The sequence below is a fragment of the Diadema antillarum genome, unplaced genomic scaffold, assembly GCF_040938485.1.
Source record: "Diadema antillarum isolate AM-2024a unplaced genomic scaffold, OU_Dant_1.0 seq00001473_RagTag, whole genome shotgun sequence".
Lineage (NCBI taxonomy): Eukaryota > Metazoa > Echinodermata > Echinoidea > Diadematoida > Diadematidae > Diadema > Diadema antillarum.
This window is the reverse complement of record NW_027272212.1, coordinates 344,366-365,000: the sequence shown is the minus strand read 5'-3', so window position 1 is coordinate 365,000 and position 20,635 is coordinate 344,366. Positions and strand designations below refer to the sequence as shown.

Sequence of the window (20,635 nt, the reverse complement as noted above, 5' to 3'; positions counted from 1 at the left end):
ACTTTGCTCTCTGACCAGTAGCCGGGGTCACACTCCACGGTGCACCGCCGCCCCGGCTCAAACGTGCAGTCCTCCAAGAATCGGCCGAACGAGACACTGCTCGGGCAGGTGGTGTCTTTTGTTTTTTTAGTATGCAGTGGGGAGAAAAAAAATACCCAGTGGGGGAAAGTGTGACAAGGCAGAACATATGCTTTGAAAGTGAAAATATGTTGACATCACCAAAACTTTTTGAATCAATTGTTCAATTTTGATTTTTAACTAATGTGTTATTCTAATAATTGTTGCTTTCACTCAATCCATATTAATATTGAGTTTTGGTTACTTTAAGTTTTAATCCATTGAAGACAAGTCCCGAGAATACTCAGGCAGGTGTCTATGAGAAATGCGTGTTATAGCAAAATCAGTCCATCCTCAATGGGTTAATGGTGTCATTACTGATTGAGGCAAGTAACATTACTTACAACACACTTCTCAACGCAAGCATAGCCATGGTATGGTACATTAAATATTACTAGGAATACAATAATGCTACTGCTAGGTCTAGAACCAACGTGTGTATCTTATTGTTTCCTAGAAGATAGCTCTCCAAAAATCTCTTCTCAAGACAAATCTTAGACATGATGCAATCACGTTGATGGTACTACTAGTTCAAGACAAGAAGCAATCAGTGGTAACACATGGTTGGAGCATATTCATGTAAAGTTGTGCTTTATAGTCGCAACCCTTGGCCTTACTGTGTATGTGTGTGCTTCATGTGCCAATTACTGTAAAACTTGATATACCAGGTAGACATAATAGGCCTATTTGCGGCATGACATTTTTGCGAACTGGAGCCGATGGTCTCCTTCGCAGCATGAAATTTTCGCAAATTGCCGCTGGCATTCAATGCATATACTGTACAGAAGAACTTTGGCATGCATTTTAATTTTGCAAATCTTGGCTCTCGCAAAATTGACAACATTCCTCATTTTACAGTATTGTGCATCTGCCTGACTGCATAGGCATAGATTTCTAGGAGGTAGACATCTAAAATATGTTTAACCGTACTTTTTTTTCTGAATTGTAGTAATGCCAGGGTGCGTGCATATGACTGCTTGTTATTATGACATCACAAAAGAAGTTTGCTAAAGCTGTCATCCCCCTCAGCCGATCATGAGCCGAACTAAATCCGACCTCTGACTAGGTCTACAGTGAATCGGACTTCTTCGGACTCGGGGAAGTCAGAAGTGGGCCAAAGCGTAAGCGCAAATGAGGAGTCGATAGTGTAGGTCCCTATACGCTATATGAGGAAACTTGCGCTGTGCACCCACGTACGCATTTGACTAAAACACAGAGACCATGCACCTCTTAAATACCTGGTACAAATTGCACTTTACACTCATCCCGTCATGGTAACGGACATGGAAGTGTTCTGGACTAATCTTATAGGTTTTCCTGTAATGCTTAAAGTAAAGAGCCTTCAGAAGTACACAGCACATTGCAATCTAAAAGCAAAGCAGTCACTAAGTCAGCACAAGTTAGTTAGTTAGGATTTACACAGAATGGACCTCCTAGTTTCCTACCCTAAACGTTATAGTTATATCAGAGTTTACTAGCCCGACCAGACGCTGTATGTACGCCGTGCGTCGCGACGTACCTACGTGTACGTACAGCGACTGGGTTGTGTATAGTTATATCAGAGTAAGATGTGAACTTACTGCTGGGAGACTTTTCGGCCTTCCTTCTTGAGCAGATTTTGTCATTCTTCTGTCTTTACTACGATTAGATCGAAGTTGTTTGTGTGTTAAAGAGAGAAAAGACATACTTTACTTGAAGAGACGAATTTAACAGATACACTTGAACACAGAACTTCAGAGTCAAAGACGGACGTAGGGCATACTAGTAACCAAAGCCTGACTAGATCTACTGCTTATTTTTAGCCAACTGAGGGCGCACTCACTTGATGAGACAAGACAGGTGGTATTGGTTTCCTCATCCAGAGAGATGCCGTCAGAGCAGGCACACGTCCTACCCACAGGTGTAGGGATACACAGGTGACTGCAGCCCCCGTTGCTGTTGGTGCACGCATTTGTACCTTGAAAGAAATAATAAGAAGAAAAAAACATACATGACACATTTGTCATGATACAAGTTGTAGTAGCCTTTGTCAGCAATAGCCCTCCCGCTGCAATGATCGTACAGAATCATCATCATTGCATGCACTCTAGAGCCGTAGCACACGGACTGGACAAGTCAAGCCACCAATACCATAGTCCCATACAATTACAAGCAGTGTGAGAACCAAGACTCAGCGACAGGTGCGCGTGGTGTCAGCTCTCTGGTCAGTGCTAACAGCGTAACGGGTCAGCCTTTGCAAAAGCACCCGATCCTCGTGGTTTGATCAGCAGAAGCTGTACAGTCACGTTACTCTGCATTTATGTTGGCTACTGCAAGACACCAATACATGTACAATACAAGGGGCCCAACGACGACGACGTAGGACCACACGGTAGGTTGATCAAGCTCTAAAACCAAAAAGAACCCACTTAACCTTGAAGTTCTCCGTCTTTTACAGCAAAAATTGATTGTTGTAGATCTACGTCCTTTGACATTAGCTCAACGACATATTAGCAGAAGAAAAATGACAAACAATTTATTCTGCTGCTATACATCTCATCGTGAACGTATACACACGTAGGCCAACCTGCCAATTCTTGCGTCGAGTTGTGGATGTGAATCTCGCTGATCCGCGTGAAGATCTGAGGCCCCACACTCTCGGCATTCTCTCCAGTATCTTTGTCGGCGCGCATCAGGCCGTATTTCTTCCAATCGCTCCAGAAGACCTGAGAGCCCAAGACTGCAACACCGTAAGGGTGGCCTCGCGGGGCAAGGTTGACAATCATCTCTCGGCCGCTGCCGTCCAGGTTGATGCGTTCGATGCGATCGATTTTAGCGTCGCCCCAGTAGAGTTTCTTCCCTGTAAAGTATATGATGTGTATCTCCCGTAAGATTATTTTATAATTCTCCATTTATACGACTTAGCAAAAGTTGATTTAAAGGGCGCAGCCTTTGCCACTACGATGTTTTAGTTGATATGAACACCATTTTCCGAGTTCCGGTTACTCTTGATAACATAGTTTGCAAACCTACTAGTACTTACACATCACGTAAACGATGTTATTTTCAAATCGTCCTTTCTAACAGATTTTCAATTCAGAGCTAATTTGATTGAAGAAATCATGTCAAAACTTGTTACCTTTCGAGGTAAACTAGACACTAGTGGCATAGTGGATAAGACTCCCGACTCCCGTGATCGGAGGACCCAAGTTCGAATCCCGCCCAGTGCTTACGTCCTTGGACAAGATGCTTTTGCCCACCATGTCCCTCTAGACCCAGGTGTATAAAAAATTAATGGGTACCTGGCAACGCCAGGGTAGTAATAATTGCAGGGCACTCTGGCAGAGCAGCGTTAACACTGAAGAGGCTACCCTGGGTAAATAATACCTTATTATCATTATTGTTATCATTACTATTATTATTATTATTATTATTATTATTATTATGATTATCATTTAATTCTATAGGTAGTCTGTCATGTCAGGTAAAGCAGCATTCGAGGCTTAAAAGGGAAATGAAACTCAAAACATATGTATGTAAGTGGATTAAGTTAATGCAGAAAAATTATAGGCCCAGTGAAACACATAAGTGAAGTATACGGAAAATCATGCAGACAATCTGTTCAAAAGTGATTGGTTTTTTTTTTTTTCTTGGTAATGTCACAGCTGATCTAACAACGATATTTACAAAATTCCTTAAAGTTTTCTTTTTTCTAATGAAAAGTATAGATTCCTTTCCTTTGTTACTAAAATAAGCTATGTTAAGGGTAACAATATTCCCCGGCTTCTGAAAAAGGCAATCCAGATGATCAAAGTTCATTATGCAAGAAAAATGAAGATATGTTGAATTATCTACATTTTTTCTTTATTTAGGCCTATCATCGCCATGGCAGTTTGATGAAATTCAGTGTAGTTTAATAACATTTGGTTAATTCTTTATAAGAAAATCATGCAGAATTCAGTTGTATGTCACATGATAATTCATGCTCAGTGAAGCGTAACTGAATCAATATGATATTCTAGGAAATCTTTTAGACTCTTAATGGTCAGTCGATGCACTTAGCCATTTTTTCCTCACATTTCTCCTCCACTTTAAAGTATTGAGGTTTTTTTTAATCTATTTCTTCAATGCTATACAGTATGTGTTGAATGATGACTTCCCCTATAGACAGATTTCAGATCTAAATGTGACACTCGAATTGCTTCATTGCATGCAGCATTTGGCATGAGGCAATCGAAGTGCAAATCAACAAAATTAAACTTTATGTATTTACACTGTACAGTACATCAGTAAAGATTTTATAATTTTTAGTGCATCTTGTCACAGGTGATATAAGTAGGCCTATATTGAAATTGGGAGACAGAGAGTTTAAGAAAGTTTCCCGGGGTTTGATCGTATATACCTGTCAGGTCCAGAGACAAGCCATTGGGCCAGCTGAGTTCAGTGTCGACCAGAATCTCTCGGTTAGTACCATCCATGTGGGCCTTCTCAATTTTGGGCACCTTCCCCCAGTCAGTATAGTACATATACCTAGAAGGCATGGAATCAAACAAGGAATTAATTGTATTTGTGTTCCTTATCAAGCACGAGTCAATGGACGTAATATGTGTCTGTATTCATGAATTTACAACCTCATTAAATTTTTGGAATATACAATGTATGTTGAGACATTTTCAATTTCATTTTCGTCAATACCTAGAAATAAGGAAGCGCTATATGCCCGTCTGTAGTGGCCACCTGCAATGTGCATCCATAATAGAGTCCCCGAGGAGAAAATGTGTTTACTATTGACAGAGACCACCTGCCTTGAAGAGCCATAAACAAAATCCGCCATACAATAATTATGTCTTCAAGCCTTTACAGTGAATACAGGGCCATAATCAGAGAATCAATAGAACCCCATATTATTACGACAGCACTATTACTATTCTTTCTGCTGGCGTGTCTGCATCTCTCATAATGACCTGCGTTAGGGTCAACCAACTTACAAACCGAGAACAGCAGATCTAAATTTGAGATACTGCTTGTGACTAACTTTGTATTAGAGAATGTGTAATAAACAATAGGTAATGAAGTAGGCAGTTACAAATGAAGGGAATTACTATCAAAAGGATAAGCTTGAATATTGCAATACCGTCGGGAAAAAAAGCCAAATGTATGAAATGAATGTTGATGGTAAAACCTCTCTAGATACCAGTCATGCTCTCCTTGAGCGGTCGCTAAACGCAAGTTTGATTGGCAGTTAGTAGCACAGTTGCAGCCTATCCGTATTATACTCACCCACCAACGGGGTCCAGGACTATGCCCCTGGGCTGGTCCAGGTCTGTGTCTATGAGAGTCTTAATCACAGTCCCGTCTAGACTGGCAGCGGTGACAGTGTTCCGGGCTACATCCGTCCAGTACAGCAAACGACTTATTGGATCAATCGTCAAACCATCGGGACCTTGGAGATCATTATCAAAGTTTGTGCTTTTTTAGATGGATATAATGCAACCGTTGCTATGCAAATGTGATAACTTCCTTTACATGACGATTGTACTTCTTCATTGGCCGTTGCTGTAAAAGTGATAAAAATGAATTTCATGCATACTGACTCATCTATTCACAACGTGCGAATGGCTTACTGCAGTTTTGCGTAGTACAAGAATTTTACAAGATTTTCTGGGCCAATATTGATAATCAGACAAACACACATACCCAAGTACCTCCTACTACACAGACACAGACACTCACACAGACATATCTATGTATACATTAATTTTGTAATCAATCATGGCATGGCTTCATCTCTTTCTTCGAATCTTCAAATATAGGCCTATATTCCTTGTGTCGTTAATGAAGCGTTGATTTCAGGAAATCTGTTGGCACCTATGATTGCTTTAGTCATTGGAGTAAATCTTGAACGAGGAGTAGAATTTTGCTTTTTTTTAAGGGAAGAGCGAAGTGAAGGTGAATTAAGTGCTGCAACTAGTGACATTGTGAAATGCGTGCCGGGTAGTAAACACGGTCCTATAAACGTGAAGTGTTATACCTGGTACTTGGCCTCTTGACTTTCAACTGCGAAACTTGTGAAACGCACTCTTCAAGCAGTGTTATACGTATAATGTCAAAGAACAAAATATCAATGGTAAATGTCTGTAAGACATTAGGTAAAGTTCTAAGTCTGAATATTGTTCGTTCGTTTGTTTGTTTGTTTGCTTGCTTGTATTTCTTCTTTCTTTTTTTTTTTTTTTGGACTGGAATACCTTATTTCCCTGGAGTATCTGCCTGTCATAGTTTAACCAGTTGGCATTTTTATCTTCTCTGATATTATCTTCGATGACATTCATATCTCAGAAAATATTAGCTCTGACAATTTAAAGAGCGATATTTTCACTTCTGTATAATGTGTTTGACCATGTAAGTTTTGTACTGGACATTTCAAATCTATCTGACCGCCAAAGAAGATTAATATGCGTAGCATTTCTCTTCTTATATTCCCATATAGAGCGAGAGAGTCGCTATGTGTGTTCTTGTTTGTTTTATACAGAGAATTGAAGGCGTGAAAACCTGCATGTCAGTGCGCTTTGTGGAGAGAAGAGGTAATGCATTTCCATAATCAAATTCTACATACTCCTTACAGAAAGAATGATAGTTTTCCACTTTTGAGAGGACAGACCGTGTTTGAACATATCTACAATGCCTTTTTCTGCACACGTGGATTTTGTTCTGATGACATCATATGAGACGTTCACCAAGAGTGGTGTGACAAAGGCTCTTAATAGCAAACATAACAGCAAATATAAAGACATCATAAAAGTGCACAACGAAGGCTTCATGATAGACTGAACCATAACTATGGTTCAACATGTTCAGAGGAAAACATTTCTTTGGTTATTATTTTCCCCGACATTCAGTAAGTCAGGTCACTTCAATCTGTGAATAACGTTTGTGCTTTGTGCTTTCTTGGCTCTTCACTGCTTTCCATATACTTGTGGGACCAAAGCACATTCAAATTGATGTTAGTTTGTGAAACCATGCAGGACCAGTGTGAACTGTTGTGAGACATCCGTAGCAGCAAATGGTGTAATGAGTGAGGCCAAGGTGCAATGCGTTTGTGAAATGCGCACGGTAGAAGCTAGGGGATTAGTTCTGTTCACACACCACAGTTCGATTCGGGACCTGTCACACCAATATACTAGTTATCATTAATTCGTTGTACCTTATTACATGTATCGCAAGTGACACATATTAACAACTCTCTATCCTGAAAGTCGGGAAGGTCTTTATTGCCGCCACAATTTTCCCTTTAATACTATGTAGGCCTACTTCAATTTAATGCGACAAGGCCATGTGGTGAGATATCCAATCGACGACTCAACCGTTTGGCAGTGTACATCCTCAAATGCATAAAAATTCATATAGTTTGGCTGTAAAACAGATACAGCACATTTAAAGATAGTGTAGCTGCTGGTTATTGCTACTGACTCTTATATGCTGTAATGTATGATACCCGGGCACCTTGTGTAATCTTGGGTTGGCTCTTTCTTATCACGCCACTCTTCCGCCGATCCGTCTCCCGATTTCCACTTCCATTCACACTTCATCATCCGATCATCACACACACTGATGCTCTGTACACTTGCGCTGCTCTGGCACGGTACGGTACTCACAAACTTGCAGCGAATCACAATCAAGTAACTGTGCTGTGGTATTGTCCACTGTGTTCTTTAATGCATCGTTTCACGTCTGACTCACTATTTTCTACACTTGGACACTTGAGACACGATCGAGCATCAATGAAGGTCAACACGATGAATTCTTCACTGCCTGTCTGTTCTACATCCTTACATGATTACCGAGCAGAAAAGGTGAAAAGGTGGAAAAGCGGTACAAAGTGGGAAAAGCAGAAGAAGCAGGTTGAAAGATTGTGCGCCTCCCCCGGGTCACAATCACAGCATCCCTCACCCGTTTCTGTCAGCCAAATCCTCTCTTCTCTTTATATGTACTGCCTATTATACTAGTACTAGCAGCACCCGTGGAAATCCACGGGTCTGAGGGGTTTTATTTTTTTTTTCTCATAATACGATTTTGCACATTTTTATTGAAGAAATAAAAAGAAAAGTCTTCTCATTCTTTCGTTAATTGTGCTGTCTTCTAAATGACCACCCTTCCCAGAAATTTTATAATACATTTTTGTAGTATATGCCAGGCGATCCGGTCCATTGGTAGGGATCATTCCCGCCACTACTTGCTTTTATTATAGAACTTGAGTTTCGAGGGGTTATTTGCACCCGTTGAAGTCCAACAGTTGTCTTGTTGCCCCTCACCCCTCCCCCCACCCTCATGCACACACACACTTCCACCTCCGCAGGGCAAAAAACAAAAACATTCAGGGAAAAATTACCAAAAACGCAAATGAGATTCCCCGAAAGTTCTGCCCACAGGTTGTTCCCGTCGAAACGGGAAGATATTAACACTATGACTTTGATTACCCCCTGCTCTTGCATCCACGCGGGCACCCGCGGGAATCCACGGCTTGTCTCAAGGCCTCGGTTTGTTTTTTTTTTTTTTTCATGTTTCTTTTCCCCACGTTATGAGAGAAAAATAAGATATTTTCGTCTTCATAATTTTGCTCCCTCCTTTTTGTTTTTAATCACCAAAACTTGGCTTGATATATCATATTAATATAGAACTACATCTGCTTCAGATTGTACATTATCATAATTAATATTAGGCCTACAATTATTGCTCCTATTATTGTTATTATTATATCATTATTATCATTATCCTTATCATTATTATTGTTATTATTATTATTATTATTATTATTATCATCATTGTTATTATTTGGGGAGGGGGAGATCATAGTCAGCCACTCCTCATCTGGTGCTTGGAGGAACTCTGGGCCTTCCTTCCAGACATCTGACTGCAGAAACTTATCCGCTTCGATTCCTCTTGAACACATGTCGGCAGGATTAAGTGAAGACTCCACATACCTCCACTGGTTTGGTTTGGATCCATCTCGAATCACTGCCACCCTGTTCGCTACGAATGTCTTGAATCGTGACGTGCCATTACTTATGTAGCCAAGAACAGTCATACTATCAGTCCAGAAGAAGGTCTCATCTACCAAGATGTCGAGCTCTTGCTTGATCATATGATCAACCCTGACTGCTACAGTTGCTGCTGTCAATTCCATTCTAGGAATAGACACCTCCTTCAGTGGTGCAACTCTAGCTTTGCTCGTCACAAACTTCATCTGTACTCTTTCTGCATTTTTCCATCGCAGATATGTGACGCTGCCATAGCCTTTTTCACTGGCATCACAGAAATGATGCAGGGTGACTGAATCTGGCTCAAAATCTGGCGGTTTCAAGCATCTTGCCATCTTGAACTCCATCAGCCTTGGTAGTTCGGTCTTCCAGGTGTGCCATTTCCTCAGCAAGTCCGGTGGAATCTTGGCGTCCCAGCCCAACCGAGATCTACATAGCACTTGGAGCAACTGTTTGGCTGGCAACACAACTGGTGCTACACATCCTATGGGATCATACACAGAGCTCACAGTGGATAAAATCCCTCTTCTTGTCTCAGGTTTGTCCTTCAGATTGATCGTCACACCCAGCGTATCTTCATTTGTAGACCACACGATACCCAGTGCCTTCTCGGTGATCTCATTCTTGACATCTAAGCTCAAGTCTCGTACACTCTTTGCTCTTTCCTCCACTGGGATCTTGGCTAGCACCTCTGGCTCATTGCATAGCCACTTCGTCAGACGAAATCCCCTTCCTCTGCAGATCTCTGTCAAGTCTGACACCAATTTCTCAGCCTCCTGTACACTCTGCGTTGAGCACAAACAGTCATCGACGTAGAAGTTTCGATGCACAGTACGAATGACCTCATCTGAGAAGCTACCTGTCTGGTCCTGTGCTGCTCTTTTCAAGGCAAAGTTGGCACATGATGGTGATGATACAGCACCGAAGACGTGTACCTTCATTCTGTGCTCTGTCAAAGGTCGCTCAATGTCACCGTTCTCCCACCACAGAAATCTCAACATGTCTCTGTCTCTTTTAGGTACACGGATCTGTGAGAACATGCCCTCTATGTCTGCTTGCATTGCCACTCTGTCTTGACGAAACCTGGTCAATACTCCAAACAACTTGTTTGCAAGATCCGGCCCCTGTAGCAGCTCCCTATTGAGAGAGAAGTCTCCATACTCAGCTGAGCAATCAAAGACGACCCGCAGCTTCCCTTTTTGAGGATGTACCACGCCATGATGGGGAAGATACCACACTCTTCCATCATTTCTTTGTATTTCTTCCTCAGGTACTTTCTCCATGTACTCTTTCTTCATCATGGAGTCTACAAAATCTGTGTATTCCCTTTTGAAGTCTGCTTGTCGTTCAAACCTTCTCTTCAAATGGCCTGCTCGCTGCATTGCTTGAAGTTTGTTATTTGGCAACTTCACATCGTCTCTACGGAAGGGAAGAGCTATCTCATAATGACCATCTTCCAGCTTCATTGACTGCTCTACCTTCTTGATGAAGATCAAGTCTTCCTGTGACTTCTCTTCCTTGTCATCAATGATCCTTTCATTGAAATCTTGATTGAACAGCCTTTCAAACTGCTGGTCAATGTCGGCCTTAGCCTTCACTCTGTGAGACTGGATTTTGTTTCCTTTAGCTCCATTCCTTGATACACCGTACACCAGCCATCCAAGAACTGTTCTGCATGCAAAGGGCCCATTTGGAACTTCACTGCTTATCACCTCTACTGGCTCCATTGCCCTCGGAACATTGCTTCCTATTAGCAATCCAACGTGCGCCTCTTCTGCTAAGGAAGGCATTACGATGTTCTGCAGATAGTGCCACTTCTGCACATCCTCTTGCCTAGGAATGTCTTCCTTGTCTACTGGTATGTACTGTTGTGAGTAAACTTCTGGCAGTCGTATGATGTTGTGTCCCTGCACATCCATAACCTCTAAGTCTCTTAACACTTGGCTGGTAGGTAATCTTTTCGTCTGTCATGGTAGACATGTGGAGGTTGATCGTCTTGCCTTGCACATTCAACGTTGTTGCCAGCTTTTCTGTGCAGAAGACCGCGTTACTGCCAGAGTCGATGAACGCATATGTCTCTGTGCACACACCTGTCCTTTGTGAGCGTACTCTGACAGGCACAATGCCTGGCAAGGTGTCATTTCCTGGTGAACTTGTATTTAAGCTGCACTTAATTGTGTTTGATGCCACCGCTTGATTTTTGTTCTCACTATTCTGTTGTGGCTGCTGCGTAATAGTGGCAGAAGCCTCTGGTTCTATAGCTTGCTGCTGAGTGCCAGCCGAGTTGTTCTCCCTTTTAGGTTGATCCACCTTAAACTCCCTATGCAGCAGTGTTGGGTGTAGTTTGCTACAAATGCTGCACTTCAATCTCCTCTTGCAATTTCTTGCAAAGTGGGCAGCACCTTGAAGACAGCTGAAGCACAGACCTTCTTTTTTGCAAAATGACAGGCGGTCTTCATATGGCTTGGATGCAAGCACTGTGCAATCAGCCAGAGTATGTGTCCCTCTGCTGCAGAACAAACACACTTCCTTCTTGCTCTCTGCTTTTGCTGCAGGCATCGCCGATGTGCTGAAACTTGATTTGCCTGCACTTGCAGACACCTTGCCTGTGCCTACGAATTTTGCTGGTGGTTTAGCCTGGTACTTCAGATTCCCATACACCGGATTCGTTGCAATCCTTGCTTGCTTGGCGATGAATGACACCACATCATCGAAGGTTATGTTGCCTTGCTTCTCCTCTTGGATGTCATCCGCTCGATTTCTCCATTTATCCCTCAGCTTTTATGGGAGCTTTCCAATGATCAGCCTTATGTTGTGAGAGTGGTTGACCTCTGACTCCATGTTGAGGTCCCTTGCAAGATTGTGCAGCTCGGTTACGAAAATCGAGAAGCGATGGAGTTCTTCTCCATCTTCTGGTTTGATGTCAGGCCATTGCACTGCTTTCATCATCATTGTCTCTATGATGAGCTGCCTATTGCCAAATTTCCTTCGTAGCAAGTCCTTCGCCTTTCTGTAGGCCACAGTCTGGTCTTGGCCGTACATGCAGCTTTTCACGATGGCATTGGCTTCCCCCAATGTGTATTGGTCCAAATAATACAGCCGATCAGAGTCACTGTAAGTCTTAGCTTCGATGGTATGTTCGAATGCTCGCACGAAGGAGTGGTAATGTAGAGGGTCCCCTGTGAATGGTTTCACCTGCTTTTGTGGCAGAGAGGCCTTCATGTTTTGCTCAATGAGCATCCTCATCAGCTGATTTTGTTGCTGTAGAAATGACAACATTGCTGCATTTTCCATTCCTGCAGCACTAGCTGGTGCTGACATTTCCTCACGTGCGTTTCCATTTGCATGCATATTAGGCGGCTGCATTCTTGAAAAGCCTGTATCTAAGCTCTCTGGTGTCCTGAGTGGACTCGATGGTTGAGGCATGTATGGGTCTTGATGATACATTGGATAGTCATCCGACGTCTGCTCATCCATCTTCACAAATGGCTGTCTAAAGTCACTGTACTCCCAAATAAGCAAACGTGAACTAAACCTCGAAACTTGCTGTGCTGTCTTCCAGCCTGTTTCACTTTTAGTCCTGGTACTGCTTCTACAAGTCTTATCCAAAACTTGTTTTAATCCTGGCCTTGCATTTACACTGTAATGTTTGCAAGTAATGTCCTTCAAAGATTTCTGTAGTCCTGGCCTTGCTTGAAATATCATCCAAGACTATGCTGCTTTGGTCCTCCAACTCCTTTCAATACCTAGATCTAGTCCAAGCTGGCTTCCAGCTGTAGTCCTACTGGTACCAAAGCAATTTGTGTACTGTATTAGTCCTATCCTTGCTTGTGACTACTACTCGTAAGCTGTAGAGTTCTAGATCCTTTCTTATTCCAAGGCTCTACAAACAATTGGTCCTCCAACACTAAGATCTAGACAGTCCAGATGTAGATCTAGTCCATACTGCCATGAAGTTGTATAAGAGTAAGACCACTTTCTATCCAATTGCAGTCAATATCCGGTTCGGACTGGGTTTAACATAGCCCCGGAGACCCGCCGCTCTGCGGCGGGGTCCTGGCGGCTACCCCGCAGTTTCGTTCAAGTGAGAATTACGAACAACTCCCTATTGCCACATATACGGCAACTTCACAAATAAACCATGGCTAAATGTCCATCATAAACACAGTGACAATATACAATGAAATATACACTACCCCATTGCCTTGGTCCTTCTCACCAATTTATCTGGAAACTGCATAATTTTCCACATTTTTTAGGAGTAGGCGGTCTGCCCTAGTGGAGAGCTTTGCTGCTATTTTGAACGTGTATATCCATCAGTACGCATCTACGCATGCGTAAACAATGACGTCAACGTTACGGACGCAAAAGGATATGAATAATGCATCATCGCACGGTGAATATGCATCATGTAGCGAGTAAATACAGCTGTCAATGCACTGCACTGAATGCATTGTGTGCGCATGTGCAAGTGATTGTGAGTTTTAGTGAGCATCGGTGAGCTGAAGATATTTGCCTTATAAGACAGCATTTTCTGCATCATAAGCAATGAAATGCATCAAACAGTCGCCGATGTGAATCATTTAGGTTTAGTCGACCCATGTAAGTATTCCCAGTAGTTTTTGTTGAAAAATTAAGGAAATACAGCGCCGGAACGGCACCCGTTTGGTACAACATTAAAATATCGATGCCAAAACGGCGCAGCCCCAACACTGTACGTTGTACGTTGGGGTTGCTGGTCGCAGTTAGGTTTAACAGTACTCTCACACTAACATAAGATCTATTTACCACACCTTTTCTCCTTTATCCTGGTCTTCCGGTCCAAGACTCTTCCACCATAGACTAGGTGTTAGTCAATGTGACCTTGTGTCGACATCTATTCGCTAATATAGTCTTGGCCTTTTACCTGCAGATCTGTTCCAAGAGTTCTTAACTTTAGTACTTAGTCCTGGCCTTTGTTGAAGATCATCTGTTCCACGACTATCCTCAGTAGAGTCCTGGCCTTGTGTTTACTTAGATCTGTTCCAAGACTCCTTCACTTTAGTACTTCGTGGTTTCTAGTCCTGGCCCTACTTGCAGATCTGTTCCACGACTATACTCAGTAAAGTCCTGGCCTTGTGTTTACTCAGATCTGTTCCAAGACTCCTTCACTTTAGCATTTAGTCCTGGCCTGTATACTTGCAGATCTGTTCCAAGACTCATTGTACTTTAAGTAGAGTCTACTTAGATCTAGTCCTGGCCTTAAGTACTAGCAGTAGCACTAGCAGATCTGTTCCAAGACTCCTTCGTAAGACTAACGTTAGAGTACTTAGTCCTGGCCTTTCTTGCAGATTTCTTGCAGATCCGCTCCAAGACTCCTTCACTTTAATACTTACTAACTTAGTCCTGGCCTTCATTGCAGATCTGTTCCAAGACACTGTCACTTTAATGTTAGTACCGATTGCAGGTACTAGACTAGTCCTGGCCTTACATTGAAAGATTTAGACTTTCTTTCCTTTCATCATTCATATTCCAAGACTAAATCTAGATGTCTAACTAGCCATACTTGTACTTGGTAGGACTGGTTTAATTACTTCACTGTATCCACTGAAGTCGCCTCTGTTCCAGTTCATGTCGAGACTCACTGTTTCCACCCAATCAGTTCTGTCACTACACAGTCTCATTCTCCAAACGAGGCAATCTTTCAACTGAAATGTAGCTGCTGGTTATTGCTACTGACTCTAGATATATGCTGTAATGTATGATACCCGGGCACCTTGTGTAATCTTGGGTTGGCTCTTTCTTATCACGCCACTCTTCCGCCGATCCGTCTCCCGATTTCCACTTCCATTCACACTTCATCATCCGATCATCACACACACTGATGCTCTGTACACTTGCGCTGCTCTGGCACGGGTACGGTACTCACAAACTTGCAGCGAATCACAATCAAGTAACTGTGCTGTGGTATTGTCCACTGTGTTCTTTAATGCATCGTTTCACGTCTGACTCACTATTTTCTACACTTGGACACTTGAGACACGATCGAGCATCAATGAAGGTCAACACGATGAATTCTTCACTGCCTGTCTGTTCTACATCCTTACATGATTACCGAGCAGAAAAGGTGAAAAGGTGGAAAAGCGGTACAAAGTGGGAAAAGCAGAAGAAGCAGGTTGAAAGATTGTGCGCCTCCCCCGGGTCACAATCACAGCATCCCTCACCCGTTTCTGTCAGCCAAATCCTCTCTTCTCTTTATATATATCAGTATATACTGCCTATTATACTAGTAAGATGCATTTTTAGATTCGACCACAAGGTGGCGCTATTCCTGTTAAATCTGCAGTAACAGATAGCACTCACTTACGACACGTCTTGAATGCCAGATATTTCCTTTTGAAAACACTTGATTATGCAAATGCATAAACTCCATTACTTATTCCAGATTGTGTGCAAATTTGCATGATTCACAATTCACATTGCGATATGCAAACACAATTTATAACTGAAATTTATAATTATGATCTTATAGACCAGCTAAAACCAACAACATCAAAGTACAATGAGAATCGAAGGTGAGAAACCTTTTGTTTTGCTTTGTATGGGTTTCAATAAAGCCCTGAAATGAATGCATTTCACGAATTTGTGGTGTGATTTGTGTATTTGTGTGATGGTGTGGCGAGATGACGATGACATATGAAAGTACGAACAAACAACAGATGATGGACGTTAGATGACGGATGAATGCTATAATGTGATGGTGCTTGCGATGATGATGATGATGATGATGATGATGAGTTCTAAAAACAAATAGTTTCTGTATCCACATTGAGGGAAGCGATTGATTGCTTACAAGCTAGCAGCAACGTTTTTAGCGGCTTGAAGTCCCACTCCACAGACTCTGCAATGAGGACAAAGTTTGTCTTCCCTTGCTCGGGAACGAACGATCGAACAACATCTTCCCCAACAGGTACATGTCAGTTATTACAGTCAAAAGGTTATCAGATTGTTATGAACTCTTGATCTCTGACACCGAATGCTGTCGTGCAGATCGAATCAAAATGAAAGCGGGTGAAAGCATACAGGCATTCATAATGGCAATGAAAACCTTAAATCTAGCCTCACATCCTTGACCCTTATGGGAAGTTCTACTCTTCGTGGACATACTGAAGGAAAATACCAAACCCCCATGATTGAAATAACCCTTAATGATATATCGCACGTTAGCAAGAGTAAAAACATATTGCAATGATAAGTGACTCATGAGAACTGATTACGAGCATCCCCAAAGACTTTTTCCCTTTTATTCTGGCCACTATTTAACGTGTATATGGTGTATACCTCTTTTCTTCTACAAAGCGAAGGCATTGGAGTAATAAATTGATACTCTTTATAAGTTCATTTTTGAAGTATGTATCACGACTAGTTGAAGATTTTGCATTGCACATTCGCGTGCGTATGTATACGAAGAAGAAGCTTTTGTCTTTGCCGTTATAAAGGGTGTTGTATATAATATCTTATTCTGAAAAGCTGGTGCCTTGTGGTGAGTGAGGATATATATTCCGTGACTGGAAAGATCGAACTCACCGTATTTAAACACGATACCATTTGCTTTGCCACACGTAATACCGCTGTGGCGTGTGCGCGGGATCCAGCACTTTCTTTTCCTATCTCTCGCTGGAATTAAATAATTGGAGGGTTTGGAATTGGCCAAAAGTCACATTACTGAGTCACTCTTTGTTTGCAATAGGACAGAACTTATTTTAGTGTGTTCTAACTTTACATTCCTGCCCGTGTAACATTCACAGACATTCATTTTCGGTTGGACTTGTTTCTTGTATATGTGCATGCTGTCCGTGATGTATTCGTGTAGAAATAAACTTAAAAAAAAAAAATGAATTGTATGATGAAAATCGATTTGTTAGCTCTTGTTTGGAGGTGACGTAACATTCCTTCTCAAAATGCACATTACACATCCAAGATGCAATGTGTTCATTGAGTGCAATTAGCTAACCTTTGAAAATGGATTCATGCTCGACATGGAATTTATTGAAAAGTAGATGATAATGACAACAAGAAATCATTAACTATTTGGATGTTGTGATGTACAAAGTAAACAAAGAATGAACGAATGAGAAAACGTTGATGTTCATGCGACTCCAAAACCTCCGAGAACATAACTCATTAGTATCCATTGCTCATGAAACTCGTCTGGCGCTCTTGCCTGGAAAATCGTGGAAATTATGGGGGAATGATGATGAATGGTATTACAGAACGGCGGGGTTGTCCCCAAATCTGCTGCAATGAATGAAAAACAACCTGAAAAGATGCACATGATAGCGGAAATGTATGTATTCCAGATGATGAAATGACAGATGTGACAGAATGATCGCTGAAAATTAGTCAGTGATGGAACTCCCACATAATTCACTTCACATGCGTTAAGTGGTTCGAAAAGATGATCGGATGGATCAATGAATCAAACAAAATATTTCCACTGAAATATCGTTGATTTTTGCCTGCTGGACGAGAATTTATATCAACTTATGATTGTTCTGTGCTTTTTATGAAAACAACAACAACAAACAAACATGCAAAACAAAACAAAGAGTTTGCATTTTCACGGCTAGGTCTCTGATTAGATGATTCTCCAGTACTACTCGTTAGTGCAAAACGGTTGAAAGTTCACCTGCTTATGTACAGTGCTAAAATCGCCCTTCTATCAAACTGATCTAATGTTGTGATGTGAGCTACACTAGAAAAAACAAAAACAAAAACAGGAGTTCTACTCTCTTCCTGGCAGCTACAACGACCCCCTAAAAAAAGACGAGGTAAATGATTCAATTTGAACTGAACAAAATGTTCCTTTTCCATTTTCATGATGGCATGGAAACGATCCGCAAACAATGATATTGGAACATACCTGGTACAAATTCAGGTACATTTTGCATTTTACGTGATAAACGGATTTTGATATGCACGAATTCTTGTTATGCTTTTATTTCGCTTGTTTTTTATGCTTGCAGCATGGATTTTCTTCCTCTGTATAATTTGAATTTTTCACCTCAACAACAATTATTTATGCAAGCGAATTTAGAAAGGGGGGAGGTTGAGGTTTGAATTTTCTTCAATTTGTCTCCCTCCAACAAATGAAATTATATTTTGTAAGATCGCAGCTGCTCATCTGTAATTTAACAAACATGTCGGAATCATTTACAGCTTCTGAATAAAACGGTTGAAAAAAAATCATTGGAACTGAAACTGATCTGTGAACAAACACAGGAGAAAATGGTCCACAAGTGAAAAGAAAGGGGAATTCATCTTTTCTTGATAATGCCTGGAACACAGGCGAGTAATAATGGTTAATACCAGTGGCATGTTTAAAAAAAAAAAAAAAAAAACAATCTTATCTATCTTTTAAAAGTACATCTTGCTAATGATGCCTAAGAAAGAATAATAAAATGATTGTTGCCTTCATAAATTTTCGTTTCTAAAGAGGAAATAGGGATGCTACAATTTCTACTATTCCATACTTAATGATATAAGCAGAAGTCGCCAAAGTGGGAAACACTAAAACCGATAGAGTGCCGAACTAAAGATGTTACTCTCTGTTTTACCTTGGGTTAGAGGAACCAGGTGCGCGTATATAGCCACTCGTGCCAGATGAGGTTGTTTAAAACCAGTTTCCATGGCGATTAAAACTTATGATATCACACTTTGGTACTCTGTACAGTATGTCTGAGGGTATCATAATATGCTCATTTGAATTTACTTCATAGATTACACGCTCTTTAAAATTTGATGACAATACAGTTTACTTTGCGGATCGCCTTTAAAGAAAAATCGCTACCTGGCACCTGGTAGGAAAAGTTTGTTTAATTGAAGAAAGGCAGTGGTACAGGAAAGACCAGAGAATATGCATTGATGATTTAAATACATTTGCATATCGGATGAGGACAAGGTTGAAGATTTAGCCTTTGGGAGACTTTTTAAATGATTGCGGTAACATAGATACCGAGTATCCTGTTGTCTACATGGCATCATAAGGTATTCGTGCCATTTTTGTGTGCGATTGTAGTAAAAGGAACCATTTTTTTTTTTTGCCTGCATTAAAAAAAAATGCTTCTTGTGTCTTTGGTGCTGTCCGAAAAAAGAAATAATGATAATTAAATAAAAAATAATAAATAAATGAATAAATAAATAAATAAAAACTACATGAGAAAAAGAATTTTCCGTGTCTATTGGGTATGAAAAAGGCATTCGTTGAATGGAGGGCGCATTTGACTTTTTTTTTTTTTTTTCTGCAACAGATGATGACGAAATGATTGAAAAATGATATCACATAGTCGCACGACCACGACAATTCTTCTTCATGGTCCCGAAAAGAGGCAATATACATGACATAATGACTGTCACGTGCCAGATTTTTGCCCGCATTCTGATTGGCCTGTTGGTTTTGTTTCATCTATGTTATTCACAGTAACTTTCTCACTGTGGTTATGTTCTTTTTAACTATCTCTTTAGGACTTTTAATTCACTGGAATATCTATGGAAGTAGGGATGAATTATGAAAACTACAGACATCGAACTTAGCATGACCATTTGTTTGGGGGTTTTTCTTGTGCAAATGGTTGATCGGTGACAAAGGGGGTGTTAAGGATACCCACTGGACCAGAACTCACCAGTTGACGCCCCATTACTGTTTTCATTGTAGTATGAAAACACAACATAGGGCCCCTTTTGCCAAATGGTTATCCATGGCTCAACCCCTGATGTGGGAACGAATGGGGATACGTTGCCGTATCTCGTTTATTCCATTTCAAAATACATATTTAATCAATGAATATTTACTAAGAACTATATGTATAATATATTATGTCGAATCAATTAATACAGTCAACAAAAGCGGACCCCGCCCTGCATGCTTCATTAACCGCGTGATAGGGTATTGTACAGATGACTCCCTGCGATTTAAAGAAGATTATAAAATATTCTTACTTTTTTTCACAGGATGTGTAAATAGTTTGTATATAGAGTATGCCTCATCTTGTGACGACTACAGTGAAACATGAGTATGTTATTCTTTGCTCCATGTGTATCATTCCATAAATGCATTACATTTCATTTCTATTTTTATACATTCTGTTGAAAATAGTGAAAATAAAGTTTGAATTGAATTGAATTGAATTACCATTTGTTTGACTTCCCTCATACTTTGACTGAGCTGGAGTTAATATTATTCTATCAAAATATATCAAAATATCTGACAATTCTATCGGAACAAACAACTGTCTGTCAAACAAATTCATGGCATAATTATATTCTCCGCAGAAGAAGGGATGAACATACTTCTGAAATTATTTGTGTACATGTGTACAGACGGGAAACAAACAAACAAACAAAAAATACAATCATTTTTTAACTACACTGTGATTCTCTGCAGTCTCTACCGGACTCAAAATATTTCATAGTATATTCTCTTCATATATCCATCCTACACAGCTGGTATTAGTTCTTCACGCTGT

General features: G+C 40.8%; 1 protein-coding gene across 1 annotated transcript in view; it reads right to left on the bottom strand.

The window, feature by feature from the left end:
• The window catches only part of LOC139709827 (uncharacterized), a 106,665-nt gene that overhangs the window by 41,707 nt on the left and 44,323 nt on the right, over nucleotides 1–20,635 (bottom strand). Inside the window, exons 14-18 of the mRNA XM_071621787.1 lie at nucleotides 5,377–5,539; nucleotides 4,499–4,626; nucleotides 2,684–2,956; nucleotides 1,940–2,074; nucleotides 1–115 (exon numbers count right to left, since the gene is read on the bottom strand). The exon at nucleotides 1–115 is cut by the window's left edge and continues 62 nt beyond it. Coding sequence (XP_071477888.1) covers nucleotides 1–115; nucleotides 1,940–2,074; nucleotides 2,684–2,956; nucleotides 4,499–4,626; nucleotides 5,377–5,539 — 814 coding nt within the window. The remainder of the gene's footprint in view (nucleotides 116–1,939; nucleotides 2,075–2,683; nucleotides 2,957–4,498; nucleotides 4,627–5,376; nucleotides 5,540–20,635) is intronic.